Source organism: Carcharhinus amblyrhynchos, chromosome 11 (assembly GCF_965287045.1).
Source record: "Carcharhinus amblyrhynchos chromosome 11, sCarAmb.v2.hapA, whole genome shotgun sequence".
Lineage (NCBI taxonomy): Eukaryota > Metazoa > Chordata > Chondrichthyes > Carcharhiniformes > Carcharhinidae > Carcharhinus > Carcharhinus amblyrhynchos.
In genome coordinates this window covers 92,601,772-92,627,073 of record NC_137334.1, presented here as the reverse complement: position 1 = coordinate 92,627,073, position 25,302 = coordinate 92,601,772, and the positions used below count along the sequence as shown (strand labels likewise).

The following is a 25,302-nucleotide window of genomic DNA, read 5'->3' as shown; positions in this document are numbered from 1 at the left end:
CATACCGTTCATAGAGAAGGAAAGGAGAGAGTGCAGAATGTAGTGTTACAGTCACAGCTAGGGTGTAGAGAAAGATCAACCTAATGCGAGGTAGGTCCATTCAAAAGTCTGACAGCAGCAGGGAAGAAGCTGTTCTTAAGTCGGTCGGTACGGGACCTCAGACTTTTGTATCTTTTTCCCGACGGAAGAGAGAATGTCCGGGGCACGTGGGGTCCTTAATTATGCTGGCTGCTTTGGACAAATTTGTGAATGATACGCAGGCAGCAGGGAAGGCAGGCTGTGAGGAGGATATAAACAATTTACAGAGAGATATTGGCAGTTTGAGGGAGTGGCAAAAAATTGGCCACTGGAATTAAATATGGGAAAATGTGAGGTTGTTCATTTTGGAAGAAAGAATGAGAAGGTGGATTATTATTTGAACAGAGAGAGAGACTGCAGAAAGCTGGAGCACAAAGGGAGTTGGGGTCCCTGTTCCTGAAACGCAGAAACTAGAATATAGATGCAGGAGGTAATAGGGGAGGGAAATGAAATACTGGCTTTTATTTCAAGGGGGCTAGAGTATATAACAGTGAAGAGGTGATGCTGCGACTGTACAAGTACGAGTGAGGCCACATTTAAAATACTGTGCACTGTTATGGTCCATTTATTGAAGGAAAGACATATTATCATTGGGGGTGGTACAGAGGGTGTTTACAGGATGGTCCCGGGTACAGAGGGACTGCCCTATGAGGAAAGATTAAACAGGTTGGGTCTGTCCCCCTTGGAGTTGAGAAAGAATGAAAGGTGCTATGATTGAGAGAGATCAGATTCTTAGCGGGTTAGACAGGGTAAATATTGGGAGGAGTTTTCCATCAGGGGAGAGTGTGGGACTAGAGGACAGAGTCACAGAATAACAGGGGGCTCATTAAAACAGATTTGAGGATGAGTTTCTTCTCTCAGAGAGTCATGAACCTTTGGAATTCTTTCCACAGGAAACTGTGGAGGTGGAGTCCTTGAACATTCCCAAGGCCGAGATCAATTGGTTTATAATCAGTCGGGGAATTAGGGTTATGGAGATGAGGCAGGAAAATGGTCTTAATGAGTGTTAAATCAGCCATGAGCTCATTAAATGTTGGAGCAGGCTCAGAGGGCAGAATGGCCTCCTCGTGTTCCTATTTCCTATGGTCTCATCTGAGACAGCAGCTAGGGCCTGGGATTAATGTCTCATGCAAAACATGGCACAACAGACAATGCGGCACTCCCTCAGTACTGACCCTCTGACAGTGCGGCACTCCCTCGGTACTGACCCTCTGACAGTGCGGCACTCCCTCAGTACTGACCCTCTGACAGTGCGGCACTCCCTCAGCACTGACCCTCTGACAGTGCGGCACTCCCTCAGCACTGACCCTCTGACAGTGCGGCACTCCCTCAGCACTGACCCTCTGACAGTGCGGCACTCCCTCAGCACTGACTCTCTGACAGTGCGGCACTCCCTCAGCACTGACCCTCTGACAGTGCGGCACTCCCTCAGCACTGACCCTCTGACAGTGCGGCACCCCCTCAGCACTGACCCTCTGACAGTGCGGCACCCCCTCAGCACTGACCCTCTAACAGTGCAGCACTCCCTCAGCACTGACCCTCTGACAGTGCGGCACTCCCTCAGTACTGACCCTCTGACAGTGCGGCACTCCCTCAGTACTAACCCTCTGACAGTGCAGCACTCCCTCAGTACTGACCCTCTAACAGTGCAGCACTCCCTCAGCACTGACCCTCTGACAGTGCGGCACCCCCTCAGCACTGACCCTCTGACAGTGCGGCACCCCCTCAGCACTGACCCTCTGACAGTGCAGCACTCCCTCAGCACTGACCCTCTGACAGTGCGGCACCCCCTCAGCACTGACCCTCTAACAGTGCAGCACTCCCTCAGCACTGACCCTCTGACAGTGCGGCACTCCCTCAGTACTGACCCTCTGACAGTGCGGCACTCCCTCAGTACTAACCCTCTGACAGTGCGGCACTCCCTCAGCACTGACCCTCTAACAGTGCAGCACTCCCTCAGTACTGACCCTCTGACAGTGCGGCACTCCCTCAGTACTGACCCTCTAACAGTGCAGCACTCCCTCAGCACTGACCCTCTGACAGTGCGGCACCCCCTCAGCACTGACCCTCTGACAGTGCGGCACCCCCTCAGCACTGACCCTCTAACAGTGCAGCACTCCCTCAGCACTGACCCTCTGACAGTGCGGCACCCCCTCAGCACTGACCCTCTGACAGTGCGGCACCCCCTCAGCACTGACCCTCTGACAGTGCGGCACTCCCTCAGCACTGACCCTCTGACAGTGCGGCACTCCCTCAGCACTGACCCTCTGACAGTGCGGCACTCCCTCAGCACTGACCCTCTGACAGTGCGGCACTCCCTCAGCACTGACCCTCTGACAGTGCGGCACCCCCTCAGCACTGACCCCCTGACAGTGCGGCACTCCCTCAGCACTGACCCTCTGACAGTGCGGCACTCCCTCAGCACTGACCCTCTGACAGTGCGGCACTCCCTCAGTACTGACCCTCTGACAGTGCGGCACTCCCTCAGCACTGACCCTCTGACAGTGCGGCACTCCCTCAGTACTGACCCTCTGACAGTGCGGCACTCCCTCAGCACTGACCCTCTGACAGTGCGGCACTCCCTCAGTACCGGACTGGAGTGGGTCTTGAACCCACAACGTTGTGATTTGGGGTGTTACTGACTGTTCACTGTTGACGCACCTAACTTCATTCCCAAATTACCCCAAAACTCTCCACACCCAACGTGGAATCTGATTGGAGCAACGCGGGTTATTGTGTTGGGGGGAGGGGCTGGATAGTTACTGACCATTCACCGTGATATCGTAAAAGATGGAATCATCCCCAGCATCGCAAACATATTCTCCAGAATCTTCCCTTCCGGCCGTCTGGATAATCAGACTCCTGCGGACTCCCTGTGACTCCATAATGATATTCCCGTCTTCCTCAATTTCCAATCCATCCTTGTACCAGGTCACGTCAGCGTTCGGGCGGGAAAGCTGACAGGTCAGCACGATACGCTCAGAAACCAGATATTCCCCCTTGGTATCGTCTGCACTGTTCACGATCCTCACCGGAGATTCTGAAAGAGGCAGAGACGTGACAGAAATACTGTGCAAAAACTAAACTGTGCAGCTAACGCTCCCCCCTCAATCCCTCAGTTAATGCTGTCTCCCCCCTCAATCCCTCCGTTAATGCTGTCTCCCCCCTCAATCCCTCAGTTAATGCTGTCTCCCCCCTCAATCCCTCCGTTAATGCTGTCTCCCCCCTCAATCCCTCAGTTAATGCTGTCTCCCCCCTCAATCCCTCAGTTAATGCTCTCACTCTCTCTCAATCCCTCAGTTAATGCTGTCTCCCCCCTCAATCCCTCAGTTAATGCTGTCTCCCCCCTCAATCCTTCAGTTAATGCTGTCTCCCCCCTCAATCCCTCAGTTAATGCTGTCTCCCCCCTCAATCCTTCAGTTAATGCTGTCTCCCCCCTCAATCCCTCAGTTAATGCTCTCACTCTCCCTCAATCCCTCAGTTAATGCTGTCTCTCCCCTCAATCCCTCAGTTAATGCTGTCTCCCCCCTCAATCCCTCAGTTAATGCTCTCACTCTCCCTCAATCCCTCAGTTAATGCTGTCTCTCCCCTCAATCCCTCAGTTAATGCTGTCTCTCCCCCTCAATCCCTCAGTTAATGCTGTCTCCCCCCTCAATCCCTCAGTTAATGCTCTCACTCTCCCTCAATCCCTCAGTTAATGCTCTCACTCTCCCTCAATCCCTCAGTTAATGCTCTCACTCTCCCTCAATCCCTCAGTTAATGCTGTCTCTCCCCCCTCAATCCCTCAGTTAATGCTGAGTCCCCCCTCACTCCCTCAGTTAATGCTGTCTCCCCCCTCAATCCCTCAGTTAATGCTCTCACTCCCCCTCAATCCCTCAGTTAATGCTCTCTCCCCTCAATCCCTCAGTTAATGCTGTCTCACCCCCCTCAATCCCTCAGTTAATGCTGTCTCTCCCCCTCAATCCCTCAGTTAATGCTGTCTCCCCCCCTCAATCCCTCAGTTAATGCTGTCTCCTCCTCAATCCCTCAGTTAATGCTGTCTCCCCCCTCAATCCCTCAGTTAATGCTGTCTCACCCCCCTCACTCCCTCAGTTAATGCTGTCTCCCCCTCAATCCCTCAGTTAATGCTGTCTCCCCCCCTCAATCCCTCAGTTAATGCTGTCTCCCCCTCAATCCCTCAGTTAATGCTGTCTCCCCCCTCAATCCCTCATTTAATGCTCTCACTCTCCCTCAATCCCTCAGTTAATGCTGTCTCCCCCCCTCAATCCCTCAGTTAATGCTCTCACTCTCCCTCAATCCCTCAGTTAATGCTGTCTCCCCCCTCAATCCCTCAGTTAATGCTCTCACTCTCCCTCAACCCCTCAGTTAATGCTGTCTCCCCCCTCACTCCCTCAGTTAATGCTCTCACTCTCCCTCAATCCCTCAGTTAATGCTGTCTCCCCCCTCAATCCCTCAGTTAATGCTGTCTCCCCCCTCAATCCCTCAGTTAATGCTGTCTCCCGCCCCAACCCCCACGCCCTCAGTTGAGGTAGTGACACAGTGGTATTGTCACTGGACTGGTTATTCAGGGACCCAGGGTAACGCTCTGTGGGTTGGAATCCCACCATGGCAGATGGTGAAATTTGAATTCAATAAAAATCTGGAATTGCAAGTCTAAAGGTGACCGTGAAACCATTGTTGATTGGTTGTAAAAACCCATCAGGTTCATGAATGTCCTTTAGGGAAGGAAATCTGCCGTCCTTACCTGGTCTGGCCTACATGTAATTCCAAAGCCACAGCAATGTGGTTAACTCTCTAATACTCTCAGGGATGGGCAGTGAATGCTGACCCAGCCAGCGATGCCCATGGCCTATAACGAATAACCCCCTCAGTAAATACTGTCACTCTCTCCGTTAATGCTCCCACTCTCCCTCAATCCCTCCGTTAATGCTCTCACTCTCCCTCAATCCCTCCATTAATGCCCTCACTCTCCCTCAATCCCTCCGTTAATGCTGTTTACTATTTACAGTTAAGTATCAAGTTTTAAAGTTTATCTGTTAGCGTCACAAATAGGCTTATATTAACACTGCAATGAAGTTACTGTGAAAATCCCCTAGTCGCCACACTCCGGCGCCTGTTCGGGTACACTGAGGGAGAATTTAGCACGGCCAATGCACCCTAACCAGCACGTGTTTCAAATTGTGGGGGGAAACCGGAGCACCCAGAGGAAACCCACGCAGACACGAGGAGAATGTGCAGACTCTGGTTAGAACCAAGCCGGGAACCGAACATGGGGTCCTTGGCACTGTGAGGCAGCAGTGCTAACCACAGTGCCGCCCCCATCATATTTGATTGGTTAAGCCTGGGTGTGGATTCAGAGAAAAGTAAACAAACTGTAGAAGTTACTGGAACTAAAATAGCTGTGAGCGTGGAGCAGACAGCTGAAAGCAATGTGAATGAGCTCTTGTTACACATGTTTCAGTCGGTCCGTCTCTGCGTAGCCCTGAGGCATCGGGAACAGGTCAGTAAGGAGGTGTTCACAGGATCACAATTGTTATGGTGTAGAAGGAGGCCATTCAGTCCATCATGTCAGTCCTGGCTCTCCAAACGAGGCTTAGTGCCACTCCCCTGTCTTTTCTCCATACCTCTGCACATTGTTTCTCATCGATTAATCACCAAACGTCCTCTTGGTTGCCTCGATTGAACCTGCCTCCATCACACTCCCAGGCAACGCATTCCAGCCCCCAGCCACTCGCTGGGTGGAAAAGCTTTTCTCGCTTCACTTTTAGTTCTTTTACAAACCACTTTAAAGTGCGCTCCCCCTCCTTCACGATTCTTTTACGAGCGGGAACAGTTTCTCCCTGACCAGCCAACTCATGATTTTGAACATCTCTTTGAAATCTCCCCTCAGCCTTTTTCGCTCCGAGGAGGACAGTCCCAACCTCTCCAATCTATCCTCATAACTGAAGTTTCCCGTCTCTGGAACCGTTCTTGTAAACTTCTTCTGCGCTCTCTCCAATGTGTTCACATCCTTCCTGTACTGTGGCTCCCAGAATATTCCAGCTGAGGTCTAACTAGTGTCTTGTGTAAGTTCAGCATAACCTCCTTGCCCTTGTACTCTGTGCTCCTATTAATAAAGCCCAGGATACTATAAGCTTCATTAACTGCTCTCTCTACCTGTCCTGCCACCTTCAGTGATCTGTGCACAGATACACCCGGCTCCCTCTGCTCCCCTTTTTGTAACTGTACATTCTATTTTATATCGTCTCTCCATGTTCTCCTGAGCCGGATGAAACACAGTGAGGACCAAAATGATTTCAAAGTAAGGATGAGAATTTGGAAATCAGGTTGTTGCGGGGCTGAATGTGTCGGTGAGTGAGCAGAGCAGATAAAGGGGAGCTTGCACGAGTTGGGGTACAGGCAGCAATGCGTAAGTTCACACATGAAGCTCGGAAAATTGGAGAACGAGGCAGGTAGATTTGGACTCAAGCCTCGGAGGGAGGGAGGAAACCAATAGGGAAATGACACAACCTTCACCCTCATCGAATAAGATCATAGAATCCCTACAGCGCAGAAGGAGGCCACTCAGCCCATCGAATCTGTACCAACCACAATCCCAGCCAGGGCCTATCCCCATAACCCCAAGCATTTACCCTAGCTAGTCCCCCTGACACTAAGGGACAATTTAGTATGGTCAATCCACCTAACCTGCGTATCTTTGGAGTGTGGGAGGAAACCGGAGCATCCAGAGGAAACCCATGCCGACACGGGGAGAATGTGCAAACCCCACGCAGACAGTGACACAAGGCCGGAATTGAACCCAGGTCCCTGGTGCTGTGGGGCAGCAGTGCTAACCCACTGTGCCTCCTGTTCATCAAAGCTTACAACTCAGACCAAGGCCATTCAGCCCACTATGTCTGTGCTAGTTCCACCCAATTGGTCCCACTCATTCCCCTGTTCTTACCCCATACCCTTGTAAATTTGACCCCATCAACTATGTATCCAATTCCCTTTTGAAAGTTCCTGTTGAATCTGCTTCCACTGCCCTTTCAGGCAGGACCTTCCAGATCACAGCAACTCACTGAGAAATTCCTCATCCCTGCTGGCTATCGCCAATCTGTGCCCCTCTGATCACTGGTCCTCCTGTCGGGGGAAACAGTTTCATTTTATTTATCAAAAACCCCACATGATTTTGAAAGCCTCCTGTTAACCTCTTTCCTCTAAGAGAACAACCCCAGCTTCGTCTCCACCTTAACTGAAGTCATAGAATCATAAAATCCCTACTTTCTGTATTGAAGGAGGCCTTTCGGCCCATCGAGTCTGCACTGACCTCAATCCCACCCAGCCCCTATTCCCTTAGCCCCACGTATTTGCCCCGCTAATCCCCCGACACTAAGGGGCAACTTAACACGGCCAATCCACCTAACTCGCACATCTTTGGACTGTGGGAGGAAACCGGAGCACCCAGAGGAAACCCACACAGACACGGGGAGAATGTGCAAACTCCACATAGACAGTGACGCAAGCCAGGGATCGAACCCAGGTCTCTGGCACTGTGAGGCAGCTGTGCTAACAATTGTGCCACTATGTTGCCCAATCTCTTGTTCCTGGTACCATTCTAATAAACCTCCTCCGCACCCTCTCTCCAAGGCTGTGTCTCACTGCAGGAGATTCTGCTCAGAGCTAACCTCTTCAATACTTGTGATCCATTCAGAAACATTCGCAGACAGTTGGCATGTGAGGAATGCCCGATGCTACACTTAAACAAGAGAGGACAAGTGAGTTCCAGAAACCATGAATTCTTGTCTGAAGTGTTATAAATGACATTACAAGCACAGTGAACAGCTGCCAACAGAGATAGCTGCTGTGGAGAGGCAGATTCTGTGTAAGTTGCTATTCAGGGCCCATTACTGCACTGCCTATCAGGTTACTTAAGAACATAAGCATTCTGAGAACCAGTACGCACCACTCAACCCCGGCAACCACTGCCTCTTCACCCGATTCCTCAACCCTTTCATATCTTCAGAAACAAGCCACTGTCCCCTGGTTTGACCTCACTGTCCTCCGTCCATCCCAGCTGATACACTGAACAATGTGTCACTCGATAGGCCATGGGTCTGAGTAGAGGCTGCAGCACGCGATCCAGGCTGATAGTCTGGGCATCTGTATTGTTTGATTTAGTTTATTATTGTCATGTATTTGTATACAGCGAAAAGTATTGTTTCTTGCGCGCTGTACAGATAAAGCATACCATTCGTAGAGAAGGAAAGCAGAACGTAGTGTTACAGTCATAGCTAGGGTGTAAAGAAAGATCAATTTTATGCGAGGCAAGTTCATTCAAAAGTCTGACAGCAGCAGGGAAGAAGCTATTCTTGAATCGGTCGGTACGTGTCCTCAGACTTTTGTATCTTTTTCCCGACAGAAGAAGGTGGAAGAGAGACTGTCCGGGGTGTGTAGGGTCTTTAATTATGCTGACTGCTTTGCTGAGGCAATTTTTCTGACCAAGCTCACCCCAAAACCAGGAAATCCCTCCCAAAATCAACAGGTCTTTGCATGGTCTGTCCTACACCCGCTCCAGTATGTCCTTCCCCTCCATTCTAAACACTTACCATTTTCAACATCTCAAATCAAATCTCCCCTCATCCTCCTCAGTTTTTTTTGTATTCATTTGTGGGACATGGGCATCGCTGGCTGGCCCAGCATTTATTACCCATTCCCCGTCACCCGAGGGCAGTTGAGAGTCAGCCACATTGCTGTGGCTCTGGAGTCACATGTAGGCCAGACCGGGTAAGGACTGCAGATTTCCTTCCCTAAAGGAGACATTAGTGAACCAGATGGTTTTTTTCCGACAATGGTTTCATGGTCATCAGTAGATTCTTAATTCCAGAATTCTTTAAATTGAATTCAAATTCCACCATCTGCCGTGGTGGGATTCGAACCCAGGTCCCCAGAACATTAGCTGACTTTCACGGTCTAGCGATGATACTGCGAGGCCATCACCTTCCCTTGTTCCAAAGAAACAACCCCAGCTAATCCAATCTTTCCTCATAGCTGCAATTTTCCAGTTCTGGCAACATCCTCATGGATTTCCTCTGTACCCTCACTAATGCAATGACATCCTTTCTGTAATGAGGTGACAAGAACTGCACGCAGAGCTCAAGTTGTGGTCTAACTAATAATGTTGTATATGATTCCAGCGAAACCTCCCTGAATCGCTCGGCACTCCCTCAATACGAGTCCAAAGGAGGCGCAGAGTAGGCCTTACAACCTCAACTTCCTGACTCAGAGGCGAGAGCAAGCTGAGGTATTGTCCTCCAACATTGCAGGACACAACAGCAACAAGAGGGGCAGCACGGTGGCACAGTGGTTAGCACTGCTGCCTCACAACCCAGGGTCCCAGGTTCGATTCCCGACCTGGGTCACTGTCTGTGTGGAGTCTGCACGTTCTCCCCGTGTCTGCGTGGGTTTCCTCCGGGGGCTCCAGTTTCCTCCTACACTCCGAAGATGTACGGGTTGGGTGGGTTGGCCGTGCTAAATTGCCCCTTGGAGTCAGGGGAACGAGCTAGGGTGAAAGCATGGGGTTTTGGGGATCGGGCCTGGGTGGGATTGTGGTCGAGGCAGACTCGATGGGCTGAATGGCCTCTTTCTGCACAGTAGGATTCCATAGTTCTATGAAAATAACTTGTAATAACACAAAGTCTTAAGCGTGGAAATATAATCAGACAAAATTTCACGCCATTTTGGTCACAGAAGGAGATACATGGATGAGTAGCAAAAGGTCACTTTTATGAAGAGTCTTAAAGGAGAGAACCGGAGAGGTTTAGAGAGGGAATTCCAGAGGTTAGAGTCCAGGCAGCTGAAGGCACGGTCGCCAGTGATGGAGAGGCTAAAATCAGGCAAGATTCAAGCCCAGAATTAGTGGAGTTCAGAAACCATGAGGTGTTGGGCTGGAGGAGGTCACAGGGATAGTGGGGGGGAAATATTTTCTCTTTATTTCCGCTGTGACAACCTTCCATGATCTTGAACACCAAAATAAATTTCCCCTTAATCTTCAACAGTCCCGCAAACCGTCACCGGCCTCGCGGCAGGACTTACCGAAAACATTGACGCTGAACTCTACGACGTCGTCCACCGCGTCGCAGGCGTACTGACCAGAATCCGACGGCCGTGCGGACTGGACGGTCAGCCTCCGCATCCGGCCCAGCGATTGGATAGTGAGTCGGTCACTGGGGGCGAGCTCCTCATCGTCTTTGCTCCAGCGGACCTTGGCGTCTGACCTCGAGAGCTGGCAGCAGAGGACGATGGTCTCTGAGGCTGCAATCTGCTGAACTCGGTCCATCCCAGGACTCGTTGTGATTCTCACCGGGGCAGCTAAACAACAACAACTTACAATTATACGGCACCTTCTCCCATCGTAAATACTGCAAGGTGTTTCAGAGGAACGAAACCAAATGAGGCGCACGTGGAGATATTATAGAATCCCTACAGCACAGGAGGAGGCCATTTAGCCCATCGAGTCGGCGCCAACTCTTCACGAGAGCACCTTGTTCAGGCTCTTTACTCGTAACCCCATGCGTTTACCCCACTAATCTATGCATCTTGGGATACTATTGGCCAGTTTATCATTGCTAATCCACCTAACCTGCGCATCTTTGGACCGCGGTAGGAAACCAGAGCACCCGGAGGAAACCCACGTGGACACGGGGAGAAGGTACAGACTCCGCACAGACAGCGACCCAAGCTAGGAACTGAACCTGGGTCCCTGACACTATGAGGCGGCTGTGCTGACCACCGTGTCATCCATTCAAAGGCATTTTGCTTTTGTTATTCATTCGCGGGATGTGGGTTTCGCTGGCTGGGCTAGTTTTAATTGCCCATCCCTATCTGCCCTTTGAGAAGGCGGCGGTGAGCTGCCTTCATGTGGTGTAGGTACACCCACAGTGCTGTTAGAGTCCCAGGATTTTGACCCAGCGACAGTGAAGGAACAGCTACATATTTCCAAGTCAGGATGGTGTGTCAATTTCCAGTGGTTAAAGGTTGACTTCGCAACGATGACCTTGGATTGCTGTATCAGCATTGGGAATGAGCCGACTGCATTTACGTTCTTGAATATTTTGAAACTGTGTTTTGAATTGTCCCGACAAAGTGAAGCCGATAAAAGAAATATTCAAGGATCAGTCTGCGGATTTTGTACATCTGATGGTTCCTCTTTGCAATTTATTCTTTAACGGAATGTGCTAGGCGAGGACCATCATTTATTACCCATCTCTAATTGCCCCTTGAGAAGGTGGTGCTGAGCTGCCTTCCTGAACCCGCTGCAGTCCCCGTGGTGTAGGTACACCCGCAGTGCTGTTAGGGAGGGAGTTGCAGGATTTTGCCCCAGTGACAGTGAAGGAACGGCCGATATATTTCCAAGTCAGGATGGGACTGTTCAGCTCAGGAAGGGCCAACTCACCTCTCCCACGTGATGTTACTGAGGGATTTTAAGTTTATTTATTAGTGTCACAAGTAGGCTTACATTAACACTGCAATGCAGTTACTGTGCCACACTCCAGCGCCTGTTCGGGTACACCGAGGGAGAATTTAGCACGGCCAATCCACCCGACCAGCTCGTCTTTCGGATTGTGGGAGAAAACCGGAGCACCCAGAGGAAACCCACGCAGACACGGGGAGAACGTGTAGGCTCCACCCAGGCAGGGACCCAAGCCGGAATTGAACCCGGTTCCCTGGCGCTGTGAGGCAGCAGTGCTAACCACTGTGCCACCGTACCGCCCAATGGAGGAATGTTGAGGTTGCAAATTAACTACGATTGAGTTGAATGGTGGAACAGACCTGCTGTGCTAAGTAACCTCAAAGTAACAATATTGCATTTGTATAGCACCCCAAAGAACCACCCCAAAACTGTTTCCCGGGTACCGTAACCCAACAGAGATTGTTTCTGAGCCAGATAACCAGGTATTAGTGACCAGTGACCAAACTCTTTAGGCTTGCTCAACCCAAGTTCGAAAAATCCCACCCGAGGCCAACGCAGGGTCCTTGTCCCACCCAGAACGATTCCCGTGTCAGGCGGAATGAGAAAATTCCGCCTCTTGTCACAGCGGTAGGTTTTAAGGAAGGATTAAGGAGCAGAGGAATGTCGAGAGTCCGAGAGATTTAGGGAGTGAAATCCTGTGATAGAACAAAGGGAACGAGGAAAAGGATAGAATTGGAGGAGTGCAGAGGATTGGGGGGCTGGTGGAGATTACAGAGGGGTAAGGAGATGGAAAGATCTGAAAACGATAAAATAAGAAACACCTGCTCTGTGTAGCAGTCTCGAGGGGCCGAATGGCCTCCTCCTGGTCTTTTATAACAGGCTGAGGGGTTTAATGGCCTCCTGCTGTTGCCTGGCACACTGACTCTCCTCACTTCTTCAGGGAAAGGCTGACCTTACCTTTGACAAACAGAATGGCGGAGTCCCTCACTCCATGAGCAACAAATGTGATCTCAGACTCATTCTCCTCCATCCTGACCCCTCTGATGAGCAGCGAATGGTGCGATCTGGACTGCTCAATCTTGAACCTCTCATCGTCATGGAGCTGCCGTCCTTTCATGTGCCAAGTTCCAAGGACTGAGGTGGAAAGCTCGATGCTAAACTGTGCGTCGGTGCCCTGATACACGATCATATCGTTCAGGTGAGTGTGAATCCTGGCGGATGGGACTGGAGGGAGAGAGGTACAGTTATACTCAGCACCGTAACAGCCTCCCCCATCTTCTACTCTGCCTTTTTATTATTCGTGTCATAAGTAGGCTTACATTAACACTGCAATGAAGTTACTGTGAAAATCCCCTAGTCGCCACACTCCAGTGCCTGTTCAGGTACACCGAGGGAGAATTTAGCATGGACAATGCACCCTGACCGGCACGTCTTTTGGACCATGGGAGGAAACCGGAGCACCCAGAGGAAACCCACGCAGACACAGGGAGAACATGCAAACATGTTCATGCCACACTCCCACTGCAGCGAAGATGGAGAACTTGGCAACAAGCCAGACTGCAGCAGGAAAATCCTGCTGGAGTGAATGGTTGGAAAATTCCAACCCACATATTCCATACCTGAAATTTTAAATTAAAAGTAAATTATGAAGGGTTACTAAATCCCTGCCTTCCTGTCTGTGAGAGTGCAACAACGTGATTTACTGGTTGCTGGTTGTTGACATCATTGAAGCGACACCCCTGGAGACCCTCTTGACTGCAGAGAAGAATTAAACTCCTTTCGGGAAAGGGGAGGTCCAGTGGTGGTGAAATGTTTGTGGGCAGTGATATTCAAGTGCAGCAACGTGGATCATTTCATTGCTGCAGATGGTAAAATCCAGCCTTTGTTGCTAACTCTGCACTGCTCTGCCCCTCACCATAACACTAACTCTAACCCTAACCCTAACCCTAACTCTAATCCGAACCCAAACCCTAAACCTAACCCTAACTCTAATCCTAACCCTAACCCTAACCTTAACTCTAACCCTAACCCTAACCCTAACTTTAATCCTAACCCTAACCCTAAACCTGACCCTAACTCTAATCCTAACCCTAACCCTAGCTCTAACCCTAACCCTAACCCTAACCCTAACTCGAACCCTAACCCTAACTCTCACCCTATCCCTAACCCAAACTCTAATCCTAACCCTAACCCTAACTCTAACCCTAACCCTAACTCTAACCCTAACCCTAACCCTAACCCTAACTCTAATCCTAACCCGAACCCTAACCTTAACTCTAACCCTAACCCTAACCCTAACTTTAATCCTAACCCTAACCCTAAACCTAACCCTAACTCTAATCCTAACCCTAACCCTAGCTCTAACCCTAACCCTAACCCTAACTCTAACCCTAACCCTAACTCTCACCCTATCCCTAACCCAAACTCTAATCCTAACCCTAACCCTAACTCTAACCCTAACCCTAACTCTAACCCTAACCCTAACCCTAACCCTAACTCTAATCCTAACCCGAACCCTAACCTTAACTCTAACCCTAACCCTAACCCTAACTTTAATCCTAACCCTAACCCTAAACCTAACCCTAACTCTAATCCTAACCCTAACCCTAGCTCTAACCCTAACCCTAACCCTAACTCTAACCCTAACCCTAACTCTAACCCTAACCCTAACTCTAACCCTAACCCTAACCCTAACTCTAATCCTAACCCTAACCCTAACTCTAACCCAAAGCCAAACTAGAGGGCAAGGCATCACAGGGGACAATGAGGGTTAGACGTGAGCTGAAGGAAAACCGACAGAGCACGAAGAAAAGAGATCATGTCCTCTCTCTGTCCAATCCCAAAATCCTAACCCTGGGATGGGGAATGAGGAAGGGATGCAGAATGTTGGACTGCTGCTCCACAACTTTCTCTGCAGCCTTCTCAGACCCATCTCCCCCACTGCCCCTCACCGCCCCCTCCCCCCACCCCCCCTCCCACATCACCCCCAGTGTTACCCTTCCCCCTCTTACCCAGATGTACCGTTCCGGGAAACTCCACCTGCTCGCTCCTCCCGTAGTTGTTGACGGAGCAGACCCGAAATCGATAGCGCGCCTCAGCAGGGACACTGTCGCCCAGTATCTCCACCGCCGTGTTGCTGTCAGCAGTGAGGCAGCGCACCCACTCCTCGCTGCCCACCTCCTGCCGCTCGATCACGTACGCCGTCACCCCGTTCCTGCGGCAGTCGGGCGGTGGAGCCCACAGCAGGGAGGCAACATTGGGCTTGTCGCAACTCATCCGGACGTTCACTGGGGCACCTGGTGGCGTCTGTCTTCTGGCTACAAGATGGAACACACACAACAGCTTCCAATTCTATAGTGTCATTCACACAGTCATAGAACAGTGCAGAAGGGAGCCATTCGGCCCATCGAGTCGATGCCAACTCTCTGACAGAGCATCTTACCCAGGCCATATTCCCATAGTTACCCCACTAATACCCCTAAGCTACACATCCTGGTATATACCCTAAGATGCAATTTAGCATGGCCATTTCATCTAACCCGCACATCTTTATGGACTGTGGGAGGAAACTGGAGCACCCGGAGGAAACCCACGCAGACACGGGGAGGATGTGCAGACTCTGCACAGACAGTGACCCAAGCCGGGAATTGAACCCGGGTCCCTGGCGCTGTGAGGCAGCGGTGCTAACCCTCCGTGCCTCCCATAGTATCATATCCCAATGTGCGTCACGGCATTGTCAGACAAACTCTGTCATCAAACCTCATTAGCTGAGGTGAGGATAGGTGACCAAAAGCTTGGTCAATGGCCCGGGAATGTGTGTGTTAGGAGCAGGAGTAGGCCATTCAGCCCTTTGAGCCTATCTGCCACTCAATAAGATTATGTCCAATCTGACTGTGGCCTTAACTCCACATTCTGCCCACCCCCGATAACCTCCAACTTCCTTGTTAGTCGAGAGTCTATCTCTGTGCCTTAAGGATATTCATGGACCCTGACTCCACCACTTCCTGGCAAGAGAATTCCAAAGACTCACAAGCCTCAAAGGAAATATTTTCCTTTATCTCTTTCTTCAATGGGAGTCCCCCCACCTCCCAACCTCCTTATTTTTAAGCTGTGTCATGAAGTTCTGGTCTCTCCCACAAAGAGAAACATCCTCCCAACTTCCACACTGTCAAGTCCCCTCAGGACCTTATCTGTTTCAATAAGGTCATCTCTCAATCTTCTAAACTCCAATGAGTGTAGGCCCGACCTATCCAATCATTCCCCATCGAATAAACACCGCCAACCCAGGTATCAGTCAAGCCAGCCTTCTCTGAACGGCTCCTAACACAGCGATATCCTTTCATTCATAGGGAGACCAGTACTCTACGCCGTACTTTCATAGGATGCCAGTACAGAGGGAGGCCACTCAGCCCATCGGGTCTGCACTGACAACAATCCCACCCCAGCCCTATCCTGTAACGCCATGTAATCCCCCCGTTGAAGATTTAAGGAGATTAAATGATTTGGTTGGGTAGGTGGAGAGTTAAGAAGATGAGAAGTTAAGATACAGATTGGTACCAGTTGGGTATTGATTGCTCAGTCTGGCTTTGAGCCACTTACGTTTCACTCGCAGCTGGGACGACGACTTGGAGTCACTGATCACAAAGGTGATGACTCCAGAATCTTCCGTCGTGGCGTTGACAAAGACCAGGATGTGTGTCTTCCCGAAGGATTTGATAATGGTCTTGTGCGACTCCCTCAATAACTCCCCGTCCTTGTACCAGGAAACCTCCACGTTCTCCTCATCCAAGTCGGCACAGAATGCCGCATTCTCCCCCTCCGCCACGTCCAGTTTCCGTGGTAACCGCTTCACTATTTTACCTGCGGGGGTGGGGTGGGGTGGGGAGGGGAGAGAGCAAAGACTTTGAGACATTAAAATAAACCCTGACCCGCGAGCACTTTTGCCTTCACTCACCGCGAGTGGGCCTCAGACCTGTCTCCGATTCAGAACATTGCAGGTTCGAATCCCACTCCAGGATCTGAACACTAAAAGCAGTCCCACACATAGAGTGCTGCACTGTCACAGGCACCCACTTTCAAATAACAATTTGTGCAAAGCTCCATAATAACATTGTGACAATAATTGGATCATCTATTTAAGCGATATTGGTTGTGGAAACCTCTGACAGTGCGGCACTCCCTCAGTACTGACCCTCTGACAGTGCGGCACTCCCTCAGCACTGACCCTCTGACAGTGCGGCACTCCCTCAGCACTGACCCTCTGACAGTGCGGCACTCCCTCAGTACTGACCCTCTGACAGTGCGGCACTCCCTCAGCACTGACCCTCTGACAGTGCGGCACTCCCTCAGCACTGACCCTCTGACAGTGCGGCACTCCCTCAGCACTGACCCTCTGACAGTGCGGCACTCCCTCAGCACTGACCCTCTGACAGTGCGGCACTCCCTCAGTACTGACCCTCTGACAGTGCGGCACTCCCTCAGCACTGACCCTCTGACAGCGCAGCACTCCCTCAGCACTGACCCTCTGACAGTGCGGCACTCCCTCAGCACTGACCCTGTGACAGTGCGGCACTCCCTCAGTACTGATCCTCTGACAGTGCGGCACTCCCTCAGTACTGATCCTCTGACAGTGCGGCATTTAAGAACTCGATCATATTGGCCGGCAGTGCGACTGGGGGAGATGGTGGACACGGCCACCCATCCTGCCCTCGGTCCTGGAAAGGAACCGGTGCGGAGAATTCAACAGGGAGAGTGGCTGGTTGGCACTGCCAGTCCTGATGGTGGGGTTAGCTGGTTCCAGATTGCGGCTGGGGCGTTGGGTGGATGGTGACCTCCCAGCTTTGCCCTCTCCGCAATCCATCAACGTCCCTCTCCTTGGAGAGACTCCGCCATTACACGGGTTTCCAGCCCATTACCTTTCACCGCCACCTCTGCGATGCTCCTGCCGCCATCTTTCATCTCACAGAGGTAAACGCCATCATCGTCCATGGTGATGTCCTTGATGGTGAGGCGTCGCAGGCTGCCTTGCTGCTCAATGATGTACTTGGCGCTGGAGTGCAGCTTACGGTCTTCAAGGTACCACACAGCTGGGATGGAGTCTCCCGGAACCTCACACTCCAGAACGGCCTGCTCTCTCTCATTCACCTCAACATCCTGCAGCTGATTCTTGAACTTGATGCGAGGTTCTAGAGAGGAGACAGAAAGGATCAGCTTTCTGGAACAACTTATCTCTCTTTGGAAGAATTTGATGATCATTAATGCATGGAATGTGAGCATCACGGGCTGGTGTATCTTATCGATGGTACACACTGCTGTCACTGTGTTTTTAAAGTTTAAACTTTATTTATTAGTATCGCAAGTAGGCTTACATTAACACTGCAATGAATCATAGAATCCCTACAGTGCAGAAAGAGGCCATTCGGCCCATTGAGTCTGCACTGACCACAATCCCATCCAGGCCCCATCTCCATATCCCTACAAATTTACCCACTAATCCCTCTAACCTACGCATCCCGGGACACTAAGGGCCAATCCACCTAACCCGCACATCTTTGGAATGTGAGAGGAAACCGCAGCACCCAGACGAAACCCATGCCGACATGGGGAGAATGTGCAGACTCTGCACAGACAGTGACCCGAGCTGGGATTCGAACCCGGGTCCCTGGCGCTGTGAGGCAGCGGTGCTAACCACCGGTGCATTGGTAGTGGAGGGAGTGAATGTTTAAGGTGATGGATGAGGCAGAAATCAGGAGTGTGATAGAGTTATAGAGGCGTAGGACACAGTAAAGACCCTTCAGCCCATCGCATCTGTGCCACTCAAAGACAAACCACCCAACTATCCGGATCCCGTTTTCCAATACATGGCCCATAGCCTTGTATGCCTTGGCATCACAAGAGCACATTTAAATATCCTTAAATGTTATGAGGGTCTGTGCCTCCACCTACCCTTTCAGGCAGTGAGTTCCAGATTCCCACCACCCTGTGGGTGGTGAAGTTTTTCCTCAAGTCCCCTCTCGGCCTCCCGTCACTTACATTTAAATCTTTCCTCCCTAGTTATTGATTCCTCCACCAAAGGGAGAAGTTTCTTCCAGTCTACTATATCTAAACCCCTCATAATCTTATACGTTTCCATCATGTTCCCCCTCAGTCTCCTCTGTTCCAGATAGAACAACCCCAGTCTATCCAATCTCACTTCAAAACTAAAACTCTCACGTTGCATCCTGATAAATCTCCTCCGCACCCTTCCCAATGCTATCACACCCCTCCACTTGCCTGGATGGCTGCAGCTCCAACAACACTCAAGAAGCTCGACACTATTGGTAGGGGGATTGAATTTAGGAGTCGCAGCGTCATGTTGCAACTGTACACAACTCGGGTGCGGCCGCACTTGGAGTACTGTGTGCAGTTCTGGTCCCCACATTACAGGAAGGATGTGGAGGCTTTGGAGAGGGTGCAGAGGAGGTTTACCAGGATGTTGCCTGGTATGGAGGGGAGGTCCTATGAGGAGAGACTGAGAGATTTGGGGTTGTTTTCGCTGGAAAGAAGGCGGCTAAGAGGGGATCTTATTGAAACATATAAGATGATTAGAGGTTTAGATAGGGTGGACAGTGATAGCCTTTTTCCTCGGATGGAGAAAGCTAGCACAAGGGGGCATGGCTTTAAATTAAGGGGAGGTAGTTATAGGACGGATGTCAGGGGTAGGTTCTTTACCCAGAGGGTGGTGAGGGACTGGAATGCCCTGCCTGCTGCAGTTGTAAATGCGCCTAGTTTGGGGGCGTTTAAGAGATCCGTGGATAGGTTTATGGATGGAAAGGGATTGGTTTAGGTTAGAGGGTCATTGCTTTTTAACTGGTCGACGCAACATCGTGGGCCGAAGGGCCTGTTCTGCGCTGTAATGTTCTATGTTCTATGTTCTATGTACCATCCAACACAAAGCAGCCCGTTTGACTGGCACCCCAAACCCATGACTCTGGCACCCAAAAGGACAAAAGCAGCAGGTACCTGGGAACACCCCCACCTGGAGGTCCCTCTCCGAGTCACTCACCATCCTGACTTGGAAATATAGCGGCCGTTCCTTCACTGTCACTGGGTCAAAATCCTGGGACTCCCTCCCTAACAGCACTGCGGGTGTACCTACGCCCCCCCGGGACTGCAGTGGGTCCAAGTAGGCAGCTCAGCGCCACCTTTACAAGGGGCAAATAGGGATGGGCAATAAATGCTGGCCTTGAGCCCACATTCAATGAGTGAATGAATTAAAACAAAGCGTAGGCTCCATGTCCCGAGGTGTTTTTTATTCCCACTTCTAACCCCCCCCCACTCCCGCTGTTGGAGAAGAATTCCACTGCGTGAGGGGTCATTACCTTTAACATGGAGTAGCACTGCGCTGAGTGTCTGACCAGCTGCATTGGAGGCCGCACAGGCGTACAGACCGTTATCCTGCTGCTTACAGTACAGCAACTTCAGGATGAAATAGCCTTCCCTGTCCTCGTACAGGAGGTGACGCCTACCAGGGGCAATCAGCTTGCCATCCTTCCTCCAGATGATCTCAGGTTTGGGCTTGCCGGTGACGTAGCAGCGGAACTTGGCGTGCTTGCCTTCCGAGACGGAGAAGACTTTGACTTTGGACACTCTGGGAGCGTCTTCGCCGTCCCGGTGCTGGTGGCCGCTTCGAGAGGTCGGCCGCGACTCACGGTTGCGATGTCGGCTCCGATGCCGCCTCTCCCGCCTCGCCTCTTGGAGGAAACGGCCGCCCTCCAGCCCCTCACCATCCAGGATGCCGTTGGCGCTGGGGTGACTGGCAGCGGGGTCCGCGGGGGGCTCCGTCTCATGGGTATGGGTGCCAGGGTCTACCAGGAGAACAGCTGCTGACATAGCTTCACCAAAAGCGTTACGTGCCTTGCAGAGATACACGCCCGCGTCGGGTACGCGGATGCTGAAGATCTTCAGGTGATGCCACCCGCCCCCGTCGCAGCCCTCGCTGAAATGCCCGCTCTCAAAGATCTCGCCCAGTTTCTGGCCATCCTTCTCCCAGGTCACCGTGGGCACAGGGCACCCGGCCAGCTGGCCGGTGAAGACCACATTGTCCCCTCGCGCCACCCTGGCCGAGGTGGGCTTGACCAGGAAGGCCGGCTTGTTCCCAGGGTTGGCGTCCTCCTCCTCCACCATGAGGGTGGCGGCAGCGTAGGTCTCCCCCACCCCGTTCTTGGCCTTGCAGATGTACTGCCCGCTGTCCTCCATCCTCGCCTGCGACACCACCAGGTTGTAGATGTTCCCGTCCTCCAGGAAGTGAAACCGCTCTGAGGGATGGATCTGGGCCTTGTCCCTCTCCCAGATCACCGTGGGCCGAGGGTCTCCTGCAATTTGACATTTCAGGACTGCGTCAGCCCCGTTTGGCACGGTGAAAGTCCGGGGGTACGACAAGAATCTCGGGGCTCCACCAAACACATCCATTGATGAAGAATATTCAAAGGAAACAGCAATTCAGGAGTCGCCTTTAGGTCATCCACCTAAAAAAATCCACATCAAATCATCTCAACACCTTTTCTCAAACAATAATTAGCATCAGGGTAAGTTCTGTCTACACTTCCCGCCGTCTCATCAAAGCAGCCAGCATAATTAACGAGCCCACCCACCCCAGACATTCTCTCTTCCACCTTCTTCCGTTGGGAAAAAGATACTGAAGTCTGAGGTCACGTACCGACCGACTCAAGAACAGCTTCTTCCCTGCTGCTGTCAGACTTCTGAATGGACCTACTTCGCATTAAGTTGATCTTTCTCCACACCCTAACTGTGACTGTAACACTACATTCTGCACTCTCTCCTTTCCTTCTCTGTGAATGGTATGATTTGTCTGTACAGCGCGCAAGAAACAATACTTTTCACTGTATGTTAATACATGCGCGGCACGGTGACACAGGGGTTAGCACTGCTGCCTCACAGGACCAGAGTCAATTACGCGGGGGGGCACAGGTTTAAGGTGCGAGGGACAAGGTTTAAAGGAGATGTACGAGGCCAGTTTTTTACACAGAGGGTGGTGGGTGCCTGGAACCCGCTTCCAGGGGAGGGAGTGGAAGTGGATATGATAGTGAGTTTTAAGGGGCGTCTGGACAAATCCATGACTAGGATGGGAATAGAGGGATACGGTCCCCAGAAGGATAGGGGGGTTTTAGTTCAGTCGGGCAGCATGGTCGGTGCAGGCTTGGAGGGCCTGTTCCTGTGCTGTAATTTTCTTTGTTCTTTGGACCAGATTCGATTCCCAGCTTGGGTCACTGTCTGTGCAGAGTCTGCATGTTCTCCCCATGTCTGCATGGGTTTCCTCCGGGTGCTCCAGTTTTCTCCCGCTGTCCAAAAGACGTGCTGGTTCTGTGGATTGGCCGTGCTAAATTCTCCCTCAGTGTACCCGAACAGGCACCGGACTGTGGTGACTAGGGGATTTTCACAGTAACCTCATTGCAGTGTTAATGTAAGCCTACTTGTGACACTAATAAATCAACCTTAAACTTTACTTTTGTCTCCAAAGCTGTTGAAATTGAGGATCGGGTGTGACTTTCCAATCCTGGGATGATCAATTATTTTAGTTCAGGGTCAAGGGTCCAGCCTGGATAGGCCGAGGTCAAGATCCAGACCAGATATAATGTAATGGAACAGTCGGAGCAGTGTCCAAAGGGCTGAATGGCCTCCTGCTGACAATAAACTCAACTGCTGAGTTACCTTCATCTCAGTCAGCATTTATTAGCCACCCCTCGTTGCCAGGGCAGTTAAGATTCAACCACATTGGCTGTGGCTCTGGAGTCACATGTAGGCCAGACTGGGTAAGGATGGCAGATTTCCTTCCCTAAAGGACATTAGTGAACCAGATGGGCTTTTCCAACAATCATCAATGACTTCGCGTTATCAGTAGATTCTTAATTCCAAATTTCTTTTCATTAAATTCAAATTTTACATCTGCCGCAGTGAGACTCGAACTCGGGTCCCCAGAGCATTAGCTGAGTTTCTGGATTAATAATCTAGCAATAATACCACTAGGCCATCGCTTCCCCTTGATTAATTGGCTGAGCTAAATTGATCCTAGTGTCAGGGGGATTAGCAATGTAAATAGTTTTTCTGGTTTAGTTTATTTATTAGTGTCCACAAGTAAGGCTTACATTAACACTGCAATGAAGTTACTATGAAATTCCCCTGGTCACCACACTCTAGTGCCTGTTCGGCTTTCGGACCGTGGGAGGAAACCGGGGCACCCGGAGGAAACCCACGCAGACACGGGGAGAATGTGCAGACTCCACACAGACAGTGACCCAAGCTGGGAATCGAACCTAGGACCCTGGCGCTGTGAGGCAGCAGTGCTAACCCACTGTGCCACCATGGCAATAGGGCCAAGGTGGAATTGTGATCGGTACAGACTCAATGGACTGAATGGCCTCCTTCTGCACTGTAGGGATTCTATGATTCTCCCTCAGTGACCAAGACTTTGGAGATTTGCCCAGAATCTCCGTACTGGAGATCAGAATTGGTTTGCTCCTGTGAAATGCCTTGGAAAGTTTACTGTGCTGCGGGTTCCGTGTAAATGCAGGTTGTTGTTGTTGATTCCTAATGGTTCAGCTCCCAAAGATTTAACCGGCTGTGAATTGTGCTCTGACACTGCCCAGGCAGGAATTCACACTCGCTCCCGGCTGGAATGCAGGCACTGTTGATAGCAGCTCCAAGGTGCTGACACTGATACAGCATAACCACGTTCTCCTGTTCACTTATTCCTTACTGGAAGCTGATTCCTGGTAAGTGGGGTCAAACATTCCACACTCACACCGTCACTCAGTCACCAGAGAGCAAATGACCTCCAGGACAAACTGATGACCTCCAGTGGCCCTCAGTGAATGCAGATTTGATACATTCTCCTTCGGAAGTCGTGCTAATGGGGAAAAATCAAGGGAATCCAGTAATTGGGAATGTGTTCTGTTGGTTGGATGCTTTTATAAATGCTTTAAAAATGGAAACTGTGTGGTCATAGAATCCCTACGGTGCAGAAGGAGGCCACTCGGCCCATTGACTCTCCTAAAGAGCATCTTACCCAGGCCCTATCCCTGTAACCCCACATGTCTACCCTGCTATCCACACATCTTGAGACACTTAGGGGCAATTTAGCATGGCCAACCCAGCTAACTTGTACATATTTGGACTGTGGGAGGAAACTGAAACACCCAGAGGAAACCCACATACGGGAAGAACATGCAAACACGCTGTAGAGGCAGTGACCCTCGGCTGGAATTGAACCCAGGTACCTGGTGCTGTGAGGCAGCAGTGCTAACCACTGTGCCGCTGTGCCAGCCCAGAGGTCGATACAGTTCAGCTGGGTTGATATAATTTGTGTTTTTGCTAGGTTGATAAGCCCAGCATCGCTGTAAACAGATGTTTATAGAAGGCAAGTTGCTAAGAATGGGAAATGGAATGTCAAGGATTTGAGAAACAGATATTAGAAGTTCAAAGGAGGAGATGCTGAATGTTCTGCCAATGTCCTGGGGACCCGGGTTCAAATCCCACCATGGCAGATAGTGGAATTTTAATTCAATAAAAAAAATCTGGAATTAAGAACATAAGAAATAGGAGCAGGAGTAGGCCATTTAGCCCTTCGAGTCTGCCCCGCCATTCAGTAAGATCATGGCTGATCTGAAGTGGATCAGTTCCACTTTCCCGCTTTCTCCCCATAACCCTTAATTCCCTTGTCTGTCAAAAAGCTATCTACCCGTGGCTTAAATATATTTAGCGAGGCAGCCTCCACCACTTCAATGGGCAGAGAATTCCAGAGATTCACCACCCTTTGAGTGAAGAAGTTCCTCCTCAACTCCGATCTAAACTGCACCCCCCCCTTTATCTTGAGGCTGTGCCCCCTAGTTCCACTATCCTTTCTAAGCGGGAAGAATCTCTCTACCTCTACCCTATCCATCCCCTTCATTATCTTGTACGTCTCTATAAGATCCCCCCTCAGCCTTCTAAACTCCAACGAGTACAGGCCCAGCCTATTTAATCTCTCCTCATAAGCTAGCTAATAAGAACTGACTGATGACCATGAAATGATTGTCAGAAAAACCTATCTGTTTCACCAATGTCCTTTCGGGAAGGAAATCTGCCGTCCTTACCTGGTCTGGCCTACGTGTGAGTCCAGGGCCACAGCAACGTCGTTGACTCTCAACTGCTCTCGGGCAACTAAGGATGGGCAATAAATACTGGCCCAGCCAGTGACCCCCATGTCCCAAGAATGAATGTTTTAAAAATGCAGTGTGAGCTTCGTAAGTGTGCTCTAAAAGGTGGGCTCATGAAATGACGATAATTACGAATGAGTTCTGAGGAGTTAGTTCAGAAGATCGAAAGGGAGAATGGTACATCAGGAGCAACTTCACCCGATGAATGTTAGCTATTTTGAGGACAGAGCCTGCCGCAGGAAAAGTTGTGAGAGTTACCAACGAGTTGCGTCCCCAGAGAAGCCTGTTTGGAAAATCAGCTTTTCTGCTCAAAGTCAGGAACAACCCTGAGGATATAAGCAGTGAAAGTAGAAAATGCTGGATTAACTCAGCAGGTTTGGTCACATCTGCAGAGACAGAAACATAATTTTTTTTTTCTCTTTTCATTCACAGGTTTTAAGTTGGTCCGCCTTGCATCCAATGAGGGGCATACACGCGATGGGTCGTACTGGGGCTGCTCTTGGTTGTTCGAGATTGGCCTAGTGCTTCATGTCGTTAGTGTGTGCCTAAACTGGACCAGATACTGGGCAAGACGACAGC

General features: G+C 50.7%; 1 protein-coding gene across 1 annotated transcript in view; it reads right to left on the bottom strand.

Annotated features, from left to right (window-relative positions):
- Positions 1-25,302, bottom strand: part of obsl1a (obscurin like cytoskeletal adaptor 1a) — an 80,822-nt gene that overhangs the window by 50,468 nt on the left and 5,052 nt on the right. Inside the window, 7 exon segments of the mRNA XM_080199289.1 lie at positions 2,846-3,118; positions 10,153-10,428; positions 12,488-12,754; positions 14,542-14,847; positions 16,130-16,390; positions 17,446-17,715; positions 19,891-21,036. Coding sequence (XP_080055415.1) covers positions 2,846-3,118; positions 10,153-10,428; positions 12,488-12,754; positions 14,542-14,847; positions 16,130-16,390; positions 17,446-17,715; positions 19,891-20,980 — 2,743 coding nt within the window. The 5' untranslated portion in view covers positions 20,981-21,036.